This window comes from Odontesthes bonariensis, chromosome 22 (assembly GCF_027942865.1).
Source record: "Odontesthes bonariensis isolate fOdoBon6 chromosome 22, fOdoBon6.hap1, whole genome shotgun sequence".
Lineage (NCBI taxonomy): Eukaryota > Metazoa > Chordata > Actinopteri > Atheriniformes > Atherinopsidae > Odontesthes > Odontesthes bonariensis.
In genome coordinates, this window is record NC_134527.1 from 5,399,139 (window position 1) to 5,412,497 (window position 13,359).

At 40.6% G+C, this 13,359-nt stretch overlaps 1 protein-coding gene across 5 annotated transcripts in view; it reads left to right on the forward strand.

Annotated features, from left to right (window-relative positions):
• The first annotated feature begins 305 nt into the window (after positions 1 to 305).
• The window catches only part of cacna1bb (calcium channel, voltage-dependent, N type, alpha 1B subunit, b), a 189,270-nt gene continuing 176,216 nt past the window's right edge, over positions 306 to 13,359 (forward strand). For all 5 annotated transcript variants that reach the window (XM_075455633.1, XM_075455632.1, XM_075455635.1 and 2 more), the window contains exons 1-4: positions 306 to 419; positions 3,103 to 3,418; positions 7,139 to 7,416; positions 9,544 to 9,650. In XM_075455633.1, the coding sequence (XP_075311748.1) occupies positions 359 to 419; positions 3,103 to 3,418; positions 7,139 to 7,416; positions 9,544 to 9,650 (762 nt within the window). In that variant the 5' untranslated portion in view covers positions 306 to 358. The remainder of the gene's footprint in view (positions 420 to 3,102; positions 3,419 to 7,138; positions 7,417 to 9,543; positions 9,651 to 13,359) is intronic.

Here is a 13,359-nt window from a genome sequence, read left to right on the forward strand (position 1 = left end):
TAGTCCCTGTAACAGCAGGGAGGAGAAAAACGTCAGGAAGCCAGCGAGTGTGCATCTGCAGGCCTTTTAGGGCTCATAAACCCGCCGATGATTGCTCCCTTCCTGATTACCAGCGAACAGAGTCGCTAACTGAATCAGAGAAATTTCTCCCTGAGCATCGAAGATGGCTGCTCTGATAACGAGGTTCTTAACTGGCAGGACAGGAAGCAGGCTTTCCGCATTCCAAGGTGGGAAAACATGCCCCCCCCCCCAACCTCTTTCTTTCTTTTTGTGGTCTTTGGTGCCCCTTCCCTGGTGCCATACAGCTCCATCCTGCCAGCAGTGAGGGTTTACCCCGCCGCTCAGCTGGAGAGCAGCTATGAAGAAAGAAGTTCCTCACAACTCCAGATGGGCAGAGAGACGATCAACCTTGGTTTATGGTACGTTCGGTCCGGTTCTTTAGTTTGTTTACAATTCAGTCACTGATTTTTTTAAGGGAGTAATGAGTAAAAAGAAAAATTCAATCTTAGTCTAAAGCATTTTAAGATGCCCCCCCTCCCAGATTTAAGATAATCTGTTAAACTTTCACTCGGGCATGGAAAAGAACAGGTGTTCCCGCTGACTTTCACTGGAGCTTTGTCCTTTTTAGGTGCACCTAAACCGTGAAGCAGCAGCCCAACACTAAAGCTGCTGCTGAATGGTCTGTTCTGCTTAGGAAGGTTCCACACTGAGTGAAATGACATGGAATCATCTAAGACTTGATAAGAGCGCGTTAAAGGGATAGTTCGCCTCTTTTGACATGAAGCTGAATGACATCCCATATCAGCAATATCATTTATGAACATGTTCTTACCCCCTGCTGCGTCCTGTGAGCAGAGTTCCAGCCTCGTTTTGGTGTTGATGAAGGTAGTCCGGCTAGTTGGCTGGGGTTAAAAAAATAAAGCGTTTTGCTTCTCAAAACAATATGCGTTCAAAAGAGTAATACATTTGCATCACAAAATCGTTCAGCAAAAAAAAGTCAGACTTCACAATCGCTTGGCACTATTTTCTCTCCCTTCGTATCAATGTGTTCAGCCACCTGCCGATAGCTGCACCTGTTACAGTGTTTACTGCACGGTCTGCACAGTTTACACAGCAGGCAGTGATACGAAGGGAGAGAAAATAGGGCCAAGCGATTGTGAGGTCTGACTTTTCCCTGGAGAACGATTTTGTGATGCAAATGTATTACTCTTTTGAACGCATATTGTTTTGTGTAAAGCACTTTGTGATTTTTATCTGTGAAGGGTGCTATATAAATAAAAGTTCTTCTTCTTCTTCTTCTTGTTTTGAGAAGCAAAACGCTTTATTTTTGTGACCCCAGCCAACTAGCTGGACTACCTTCATCAACACCAAAACGAGGCTGGAACTCTGCTCACAGGACGCAGCAGGGGGTAAGAAGATGTTCATAAATGATGTTGCTGATATGGGATGTTATACAGCTTCATGTCAAAAGAGGCGAACTATCCCTTTAAATTCTCCGAATGCTAAGAAGCTTCAATGCTTCTTTTCTTATTTCCAAATAGGTTGCCCGTTCTTACTCTTAAACCTGACTTGAACACATGACCCATGGGAACGTTTTTTTGGACAACAGCCTCCCGATACATAGAATACAATTGACCACTGGATGCTTTTTTTTTTTTTAAACATTGCTTTTTCAAATTATACACGAAAATCTTTGCACAGAAGCATGAAAGCGCCTTATAATACACAGAACGGGATTAACAAGCAAACAAACAACCATACAACAGCAAAAACCCACACAGTGAAAGAAAAGAACAAAAGTAAAAAAAAACAAGAAAACCTGAAAAAGTCTATTCAAAACAGATTAATATTAAGTACAGACAAGGACCAAAACAAAAAGAAACCATACAACGACATAAAGAGCTCAAATTTAAAGGGATAAACAGATATCCAGGTGTTGCAGTGTTGACCACTGGATGCTTTGAAGTGACCTGCACAGGAGGGAGATTCTAACCAAGTAGGCAAGGCAGGTTTATCTGTAGAGCACGATTCAAAATGCTTTACAGCTACATAAAATCACAAGAAGGCAAATAAAATCATTCCATAAAACATAAAAAATAATCATTAATCAATTAGATTAAAAGCAAAGAGTGCAGATAAAACACTTTCAGGTGTCACATGCACAGCTAAACAGAACTGTTTTCAGCCTGGATTTAAACTTTGTCAGAGCTGAGGCCTGTCTCACATCTTCTGGAAGGCTGTTCCAGATGTGAGGAGCATCAAACTTTTGCACATTTCATGTACAGAACAGTTCAAAGTGCTTCACACAAAATAAAAGCTATGCAGCAGGGAGTGTAAGAAGCATTAAAAATACATAAAAGAATATAAAGAGAAACAAATAAAATACTTAAAATGATTAAAAACAAGTAGATAAATTCAAAGATATCGTGCAGATTTCATGCATAGACACATGAGAACAGAAATGTTTTTAACCTGGATTTAAAAATGTCTCCATTTGGTGAAAGTTTAATCTCCACTGGCAGTTTGTTCCACTTGTTTGGAGCATAACAGCTAAATGCTGCTTCTCCATGTTTAGTCTGGACTCTGGACTGGACCAGCTGACCTGAGTCCTTGGATCTAAGAGCTCTGCTGGCTTTATATTCTCTGAACATAAATTAAAGTCCATTCTCTGAGCAGAGACCTGAGCACTGGACTAATATGGTCGTATTTTCTGGTTCTAGTCAGAACTCGAGCAGTTCTGGATGTTCACCCCTAACTTTTTATGTTGGTCCTAATATAACCTAAAATACTACTTTAATTTGTGGCTGGCAGCTTGTTACTGTTTCTCGTTTTTCAGTCAGGAACCTGAGGGAGCAACGCAAACCATGGCCTACTGGAAGGAAGAGTGGGATATGTGACAGAATAAAATTAGCTGTAGAATTGTTTTAAGACGTTTCTTTTGGCATTTTTATGGGTTTTTTCGACCACAAACGGAGTCTCTGCTCTGGCGCCCTGTAGCAGCAAGGCCGGTTTCCTCCTCTATTATATTTAATGTCAGTCAAATGATCATGTTGCTTTTTAAATACTGTTAAAATAAAGTTTTCCCACACATGAATCCACCAGCGGTGCGCTCAGCCACCTTCGGCTCCTGGCGGATGCTCACCCTGGGGTCAGAGTACGAGGACACCTGGGCCCCGTCACCCGATCAGAGGCGCGGTCCCTCCAAACGGGCTGGGCAGGATGCCGGGCCGGACCAGGAGACACGCGCCTCCGTTGGAGAGCCGGAGGACCCCTCGTGGAAAGCGGTCCAGGAGAATATTCAGCAGAAATATGACACAGTTATGCATCTAGATGGCGGAAGAAGATCGGCAGCGAGAGACGGTGTTCGTCAGGCCGTCTGGAAACACGACACCCTGAACAGCAACCCACTGTCCCGCAGGTGCGACGCACATCACCAAGCATTAAAGGGACAGTTCGCCTCTTTTGACATGAAGCTGTATGACATCCCATATCAGCAACATCATTTATGAACATTTTCTTACCCCCTGCTGCGTCCTGTGAGCCGAGTTCCAGCCTCGTTTTGGCGTTGACGAAGGTAGTCCGGCTAGTTGGCTGGGGCTTAAAAAATAAAGCGTTTTGCTTCTCAAAACAATATGCGTTCAACAGAGTAAAACATTTGCATCACAAAATCATTGTGCAGGAAAAAGTCAGACCTCACAATCGCTTGGCCCTATTTTCTCTCCGGCTAGTCCAGCTAGCGCCATGTATAAAATATATTTTATAAAAACATTATATTATTTTAATATATTATTAAATAATAATTATTATTATTTTGCTATTATTAAATAATAATTTAATATTATTTATCAAATTATAAAAATGTATTAAATAATGAATAATTTATTAAATAATAAATTAGATTCATATCACTGCGTGCTGTGTAGACCGTGCAGACCGAAGTGCAGACCGAGCAGTCCCCTGCTCGACGGGAGAGAAAATAGGGCCAAGCGATTGTGAGGTCTGACTTTTTCTGGATGAACAATTTTGTGATGCAAATGTATTACTCTTTTGAACGCATATTGTTTTGAGAAGCAAAACGCTTTATTTTTTAAGCCCCAGCCAACTAGCCGGACCTACCTTCATCAACCCCAAAACGAGGCTGGAACTCGGCTCACAGGACGCAGCAGGGGGTAAGAAGATGTTCATAAATGATGTTGCTAATATGGGATGTCATACAGCTTCATGTCAGAAGAGGCGAACTATCCCTTTAAGGTTGCCCTATGTAACATTTACTGATCTCTAGTGGCCAAGTTGGGGATTGCAACCACATTAATGCCACCCACTATCTGTTGCAGCAACAGATTGCATAAACATTTATCTGTTGGCTGAATTACCCGTAGAAGAAACAAACAAGAAACTTCTCCATCACTCCAAAGACCTTATTTACAATCAGAAAAAAGTCACACCACCCTTTTATTTTCTGTTTTCTGCCCTCATCCATCTTAAATTCAGTTGATCCGTTCATGTTTTTGATAGGTTTACCTGTGCATGTTTCACATTATGTAATAAGTATGATCCTCTGGTTTCTCCTTACTGAACAGCATCCACAGCTACCTATTTAATTTCCACTTTCTTTTTCTTTATGATCCTCCGAACAACACTCCTAATCTACCATATGTGCCAGTAATATGATCATTCTTCCATGTTGAAGGGCCGTTTGTGCAAATAGATAAAAATGGTTCATTCTGAGGTAATAAAACGAAAACAAGGCGGTTGGGTACTGACTCGAACGTAGATAAGATACGCAGTCTCTTAGCTGTTCCTGGAGCAGATAGCATTTATTAACCCGCTGTGAAAACAGCTTTGGGAGGAGGTCTGCTGCACACAGTCGGCTCCGCCAGCATCAGCCTCTTAAATGAAAACCTTTTAAGCTGCTTTCACAGCAGCTTTCGCTTTCGAATGGTTGAAGCTGTTAACAAGAAAATCCCACAACCAACTCCTTGGTAGCTTTTCTGGCTGTATACGTTCAAGACTGCATGAACAACACTTGCTCCTCTGCTGATCTGATATCAGAAAAGTAACCTAAGCTTTTAAAAAAAACAAAAAAACATTTGGATTCTCGTTGCAGTAAATCAGCTGAACCACCAGATGTCTCCTCAGTCTTATCTAGACACTGTGTGGACTTACTCCCAGACTTCACAGAACAGGTCTGGAGAGGCTAACAGGTGGTTTGACATGCTGTATGGTATGCTAATTAGATTAAACTGGATGCTGACTATTGAAAAAGGAAGCAAAGTCTGAAACTCAGAGCGTGGTCAGAAATTGTAGGTGCGTAGAACAAACAGTGAGAACTATCCAGTCTGAAAAGGCTCCCTTTCATAACAGTTGGTCGTCCAACATTAAAGTTTATGATCAGACCTTAAATCCATCTTTTGGGTACTTTTGTTTGCCTCGTGTAATATGAATGTTTTTATGTCTTCGGTGGTAGAACACAGACACGTGAAGATATTATTAATTAATGGGACTTTGAGCTTGAAGAAGCTGAAAATATAGCCTCATTTTGGAGAGTACGGTCGTAAGATTTGATAGATTTTTAGCACAACCATCGTTTTTGGGAAACGCCACACACGCATACAGAGGCGTTTTTACGTACACCTGACCAGGGTCTGTGAATCAATGTCCCAGAAACACAGCTTCTTTATTTTCCTCCTAAGAAAATGTTAACTGTGGTCGAGTAGCTCAGAAGCAAAAATATCAGCATGTACTGTTCGGCTCTGTGTAAAAGTCTGGATCCACCCCTCATTTCTTTATATTTATACTTTCTTGTTATTTTTAAATTGTCGAGCAATATTCCTTCAGGGTATTTGAAGGCCTTTCAAACATTTTATTTGGATATTGGCTGCTTTTTTCACTCATTTTGAGTCCAGTTCTTTCACCTGATTATTTTTTCTGAGGAACATGCATCCAACTAAAGGGATGAACCAGCGTTCTTCTCTGAATGTAACCGACAACTTCAAAATCATGCCAAATATTTACTTTTAAGGTTCCTAAAATTGTTTTTGCCTTTTATATACCTTATTTAAATTGATGTTTCCATATATCACTGCCTCTATTATTCATTTCCCTGACAATATATGAAGAAATTAGCGATGGAATCATGTGGAAAACAAATTAGGATTGAGCCCTCAGGAACTGACAAAAGACCTTTTCTATACAGGATGTCAATAGTAGAGCGTGATGCTGTCCTGTCACCGTTCTGTGCATTTTTGAAACAATGCCTCCCTAATCAAATATGCAATTACAGGTGGTGACGTAATGAATGGACACTGGAGTGAGATTGTGAAACGTTGGGGGGGGGGGGGGGGTGGACAGTGCGTTAGAGGCACTCATTTGTATAAACCTCATTTTCACCTCATCGATTTAAAAGGGAAAGCTGACTGAGGTTTATGCTGTGACCCGCAGGGCTTTTCCCAACTTCATTAGGGTTACAGGTTCTAATAACCAGCTAACAGGCGGCGAGCGCGTCTGTGCGCTCCGGCCACCGATAGGCCCGCGTTGGTCACGTGCGCTCTTCCTTATTCCTCTGAGGACTTGCTTTTATAGCCTATAGCCCCCATGCAGCGAGCGATCAAAGAGAAATCACAGGGCAACTGTTCGCGCTGGATTGCCTGCTTTATGGCTGCTTTGGGCTGGAAAGGAGAAACGGCAGATTTCAGTGGTCTGTGACGCTCCTGCTCCCTCTGCCTTCAATTTATTTATTTATTTTTTCCTCAAGCTGAACATTTCAACTGGTGTCTGGATACTGACACGATGCTGTTAGGGGGTCTGGGCTGAGACGGAGTGATCAGATTTAATTCCAGGGTGATTTTTCCTCCACTTTGAGCCCGCGCGATGCGGACGCAACAGCCTTTTTAGCGACGTCTGAAGTGCTCCGTCGCTCGAAACTTTAAGATTTCTCCGAAGATGAATAAGTGGAAAGGCTCCAGAGAACGTGGTTATCAGTGAGGCCACCTTATTCTGCCGTTTTTCCAAATCTCAGACTCTCTCCGGTCTAACGCCAGGCAGTGGTTTGGATGACGCGTGTTTGTTGTGATGCGTCTCCCCTTCATTTCCACTGACACCACTTTGGATTTTCCCTTTTGGATCTGTGCGTTTCCAGGATGGCTCGCTTCGCAGATGATCTACCCAGCCGCTATGGAGGAAGCGCAGGCGTCGGAGGGAGAGGTGGACCGGGCGCTGGCAGAGGGGGCGCCCGGGGTGGTGGCGCTCCGGGCGGGCAGAGGATGTACAAACAGTCGATGGCCCAGAGAGCCCGGACAATGGCCATTTACAACCCGAATCCCGTCAAGCAAAACTGCCTAACCGTCAACCGCTCCCTCTTCATCTTCCGCGAGGACAATCTCATCAGGAAGTATGCAAAGCGAATAACAGAGTGGCCATATCCTTCCCACCACTCACACAGCAGGTGCATCTGTTTCTCCTCGTTTGGCAACCATCCACCAGTGGTTGAAATCCAGAAACACACCGCCCGCCCTCTTATTTTCATTAACTTTAGTTGCTGATATTCTCTTATTCTTATGGATGTTTTAGTTTTAGACTGCCAGTCCGCGCTGTTGCATTAACAGCTGGAGTGAGCCACGGTGCACCTGTCGCTCCGCTTCTTATCACCGTTCAACACGACACACAAAGGTGTTTCCCCTGCACGCGCGGCCAGTGAAAAGACTTCCTAAAACGCCCATTGTGGCGCCTCCTTTGTTCCCAACTCTATTCTGAGTGTTTCAGCGTCCACGTCTTTTTTTTTTTGGTCAAAATGTCAGCTGTCAGCTGTCTGCCAGGCACGGACTACAATCCGTGCCTGGCAGTTTATAATGATCAAACATCGCTAGTGATTTATGCAGCTCTAACTCAACAGAAAGCTGCGCGCGTAAAGGCGATGGCGAGTCGAAGCTGCTTTATCTGAACGTCGTTCACCCCCGTGTACTCTTGTCAAGTTGTGTGATTTTAAAAAAGCGCATTTCTTGCCTCCTAAAAAGAGAAAGAAGGGATGTTGTGTCCACATCAGCACCGCCTCGTTGTCTTAGTTTGGAGCCCTCTCCATGGTGCTGAACTCGCCCACGCTCCCCACGCCACTCGTTCAACGCTGCAAAAAAATGTCCTCTTTAAGAGGTCGTGGTCCCCCCCTCAGTGCGTGTTGTTCCTTCTCTGGAAATTGATGAGAAATCTCACCAGAGGGTGCCATTATTAGACTGTAATGCAAAAAAAAAAAAAAGATCAAATGTGTAAATTCCAGAGGAGTATTTACATTCTTAGATAGGCAAGGCATCTTTATTTATATAGTGCATCACAGGCAACTCAATGTGCTTTACATAAAGACAGGGCATTTAAAAGAACAGCATAAGGCAGCATAAAAACAAGCAATTTAAAGAGAATAAAAAAAAATCTTAAAAGCAATCAAAGAAGAGGGGGAAACAAGAAAAACATAAAACAATTAAGAGGATTTATATCATTATGCTTTAAAATTATCTAAAGGAACTCAACCACGAGCACACCGAAAGAGAAATGTTATATAGGTGCAAGTATATGCATAAAGTGATTTAAAGTCCTGTTGATGAACACAAAAGGGGTTTTTTCACCAATTTTACAACCATTATGTCCCCCAGATACAATGCAAAGTTAACGTTTTAGTGATAGATGTAAAGATAAGTGCCATAATTGTAGTCTGGAAACGTCCCATTTGGCCTAAACAATCATTTCCTTTTAAGCCGTTATGAATTTTCACACTGTTTTTGAGGAAACTCATCTGTAGATTACATGGCTCATTAAAGCAAAGATCTTCTTGCAGTGAGATGGCGAAGGCTGGGAAGCCAGAGCTTGTGTGACAAACATGAGCAGACAGCTGGATCTGCTCTGTGGGCGACTGTGAGAACAACATTAGCTGTAATCAAATAACAGTGGTTATCAATTTATCTGTACCCTCATGAGTTGAATCAAATTCAACTTCCTACTCTACTTCCTACCAAAATAATGATTATGATCCTCAAAAAAGGAGACACTAAGCAGTGAAACTGCCATTTCCTTTATAAATTCATAACCAAAAACAGTTTTGTGGTGGCGTAATCTGGTCATTTGGGTGTCTTTACAGATGATAACTGCATATCTTTGCTTTAACAGTCATAAGCTTTGTATCCCTTTGTGATTCATGGACCCTCAACAGGCAGCGACCCAGTGAAAAAAGATTGCAGAATGAACCAACCACTGAAAATAGTTGGGAATGGTCAACCATCTGGAAGGATCATAAGCACATGTGAAGGATGCGTTCTTTTAAAAAAAGCCTTTAACTAGAACACGATGCTTTAGTGGACAGAATGCATCCAAGTGTAAGTTTATTGGCATTCATTTCATTCTTGTTTCATTTGAAGGAATCTATTACCAAAAGCTACTGGTTATTCATGACATGCCTAGTAATTTATGCATATCAAAATTAGGTCTTCATACGCAATATTGTTGTGATATATTTTGTGAAATATGTGAAACTTCTTTTTGAACCTCTCCTTAACCCTCACACTCCATTTGAGTACATGATCCTGGCAACGATTATCGCCAACTGCATCGTCTTGGCCTTGGAGCAACATCTACCTGCGAGTGACAAGACGCCCATGTCAGAGCGCCTGGTAAGTCCACCGTCCTTGAGTTATGAATAACTGATCTGAGCAAGCTTAATTACGGCAGTAGATCAAGTGCATTTATCTGTTTTTTGTTCCAGTATGGAAGTTTTTCTGTGCCATCGAGAGTTTGAATATGAATTTCTAATATTGAATTTTTACAGCATCAAAATCAGACTTTGAATTTGAAAAACCAACAGTGGAAAAAAAAGAATCAATTTCTCAAAACAAAAATTCAGTGGAAAAAAATGTAACTTAAAAAAATTAAGTGAAAAAAAATTCTACTTAAAAAAATTCAATTTAAAAAAATTCAATTTAAAAAAATTCAACTTAAAAAAATTCAACTTAAAAAAAATCTGGAAAAAAATTCAATTAAAAAAAATTCAACTTAAAAAAAAAATCAGTGGAAAAAAATTCAATTTAAAAAAATTCAACTTCACAAAATTCAAACTAAATTTTTGTCAGATTTTTGTTTTTAGAATTTTTTTTTTTCCACTGAATTTTTTTAAGTTGAATTTGTTTCAACTGATTTTTTTTTTTTTAGATGTTGAATTTTTTTTACACTTGGTTTTTCAAATTCAAAGTCTGATTTTGATGCTGTAAAAATTTAATATTAGAAATTCATATTTAAACTCTGGTGGCACAGAAAAAACGCCATATTCCAGCTCCTATCTTGTAAGTTAGCAGATAGTCTATGAGATGCTTTGATTCCCTCCCCCCCCCCCCCCCCCCTGACGTTCCAGCTCCTCACACATGCGCTTAAAGCTTAAACTCACATTTAAACTCTCGCAGTCACGTAACTAAGGCAAACATTGCAAAAGGGACGTCAAGTTACAGATGCAGGGCAAAAAAATCTGCATGTAGCTCACTGTAACGACTTGCTGTATATTTACGGTGGATTTACAACAGTATCCGACTGTATTTTACAAATAATTGTAAAATACTGTTGAATATTCATCCCTCACATGTGAATTAACAGTTAAATCAGTCATTTAACAATACCAGTAGATAACTGTAATTTAACAGCATAAAACAGTATTTGTAATGAATTGATGTCCAAATCCAAAATATGTTATTATACTGTTAAATAGATTACGGTAGATGCGCTGTAAAATTACTAAAACACAGTTAGCCTACCGTCATGTACTGTAATCCAAAAAACAGTATTATACTGTTTGATAAATAACAGTAGTTGCACTGTAAAATAACAGTAAAATTGGTTCAGTAACTTCTCGTTCTGAGGGTGTTGTAGCTCAGGGGAGTTTGCGACACTCTTCGGCTCCTCAACAGCTTGATGTGGAAAAAGTCAATGATTCGCTTTCATACTCAGCCACCTGCTCTTGTTTGGACTTAATGGCTGGGATGCAGATTCAGCAGTTGCAGATATTACAGCTTGGGAAAATGAAAAAAGGCAGCATGCAGCGCATGAAAAAAAGGAGATGAGTGTGCTTTAAACAAAGAGAGAAAACAAGCATCCTCTCTCTGCCTCATCCACCTTGAGAATGTAATATGACAAGATGGCTTTTAATTAGAATCAGGGATCAGCTATTATTTGTGAAGCTCTGTCAACAGAGCAGGAGGCGGGCTCTAAGTGGAACCTACTGGCTAAGAGTACTTCACAGCCATTGGAGGTCTGTTGTGCCATGATCTGTGGAGAAAAGCACATTTATTATTTTTAGATGTTGGCCTGATCAATATAAGAACCTCTGACCAATAAGAGCCATGCAAACTTAGCAAAGATCCAAGAACATTATTTTATATTCATCGACAAAGCAATGCAATGCATTAAAGGGATAGTTCGCCTGTTTTGACATGAAGCTGTATGACATCCCATATCAGCAACATCATTTATGAACATCTTCTTACCCCCTGCTGCGTCCTGTGAGCAGAGTTCCAGCCTCGTTTTGGTGTTGATGAAAGTAGTTCCGGCTAGTTGGCTGGGGTTTAAAAAATAAAGCGGTTTGCTTCTCAAAACAACATGCGTTCAACAGAGTAATACATTTGCATCACAAAATCGTTCTCCAGGAAAAAGTCAGACCTCACAATCGCTTGGCACTATTTTCTCTCCGGCTAGTCCAGCAAGCGCCATGTATAAAATATATTTTATAAAATAATAATAATGTAATATTATTTACTAAAAAAATGATTGAATAATAAATAAATAATGAATAATTTCATAAAAAAATAGGGCCAAGCGATTGTGAGGTCTGACTTTTTCCTGGAGAATGATTTTGTGCAAATGTTTTACTCTTTTGAACGCATATTGTTTTGAGAAGCAAAACGCTTTATTTTTTAAACCCCAGCCAACTAGCCGTACCTACCGTCATCAACGCCAAAACGAGGCTGGAACTCGGCTCACAGGACGCAGCAGGGGGTAAGAAGATGTTCATAAATGATGTTGCTGATATGGGACGTCATACAGCTTCATACCAAAAGAGGCGAACTATCCCTTTAATGTTATGAGACACCAGAATGATAGATACTAACACACAGCTAGTGAGTGTTTTATTCCTGTAACTCTGCTTTTATGTGATTTTCTATGATGGTTGCCGGGTGTCAGTGTTGTAGTGTGCTGGGAGCAGGATAGAAAAAATTGAGGGGGGGGGATAGAGGTTAGTTAGGTTAGATATCCTCTGTTGATGCCCATTGGGTTGTTTTAGGATCTTGCAAATATTAATGGAGGCACAGGAAGAAGTGTCGTGTCATACCCACCTCACCCGGCTCTCTTATTTACAGCCAGGCCCAGGGTCAGTCCAGCCAAACAGTGCAAATCATGATGGAACTGTGACCCCCCGTGGAATTGTGCCACGCTTTCAGGGAACAGTGCGGCGCCCAAATAAATCATGTTCAGTCAGGTGTGTTCTGAAAGTGCCATTTCAAAGAGGTGTTTCTCTGTCCAATTGGGACGGTGGTGTTCATTCCATTTGGACGACCGGCACAGTCGAGGGGCCCTTTGAGCAGCACTCCATGTGCCCCCCCTCCCGGTTCTATTACTCCATGCCTCATTTTTCTTTTATGTCACATCAGTGGGATGCTTGAATGGCACAACAGCCCTCCCACTTGGTCCAAATGTCAGCACAAGTATCCCTTTTTTCTGACCATAGCTTTTTAGTAAAGCCAACGGTCTTCATTTTTGCCCCTTTGATTAGGCCAGTGACCCCCCTCCCCCCTGATTTAGTGCTGCGGGGCTCTCAGTTGAAATTCAGCAGGATGTTGTATTTGTTTGAGTTAATGAAAATGTGCCTGCTTGGAGTACCATTGATTTACCTGACCTCCTTGGATCATGCTGTGTTTGTGATGATTAGTTTTTATTCTAACAGGGCTCCACGTACTTTACTTCAGCTCATTCTTGTGCAGAAATTGAAAGAAGACATTTTTTTATTTATATATTTTTTTATTTTATTTATTAATTTATGAATTAATTTATTTTTTAATTATTTTTTTAATTATTTTTTTAATTTTAATTTTAATTTTAATTTATTTTTGTTTTTATTTTTTATTTATTTATTCATTTATTTTTATTGATGTTTTTTTCAGACAGATGCAAAAAACTAACTAACTGTTACATTATTACAGTTACATGGTAAGAATAGCAAACAATATATTCTTTTTCAGCATCTGCCCAGTCTTTTTTTCCCTTACAAATAAACAGATAAATAAAACAAACAAGCAAAAAAAAATAGTCCAGCAACAACATACACATCAAGCCAGACTAATA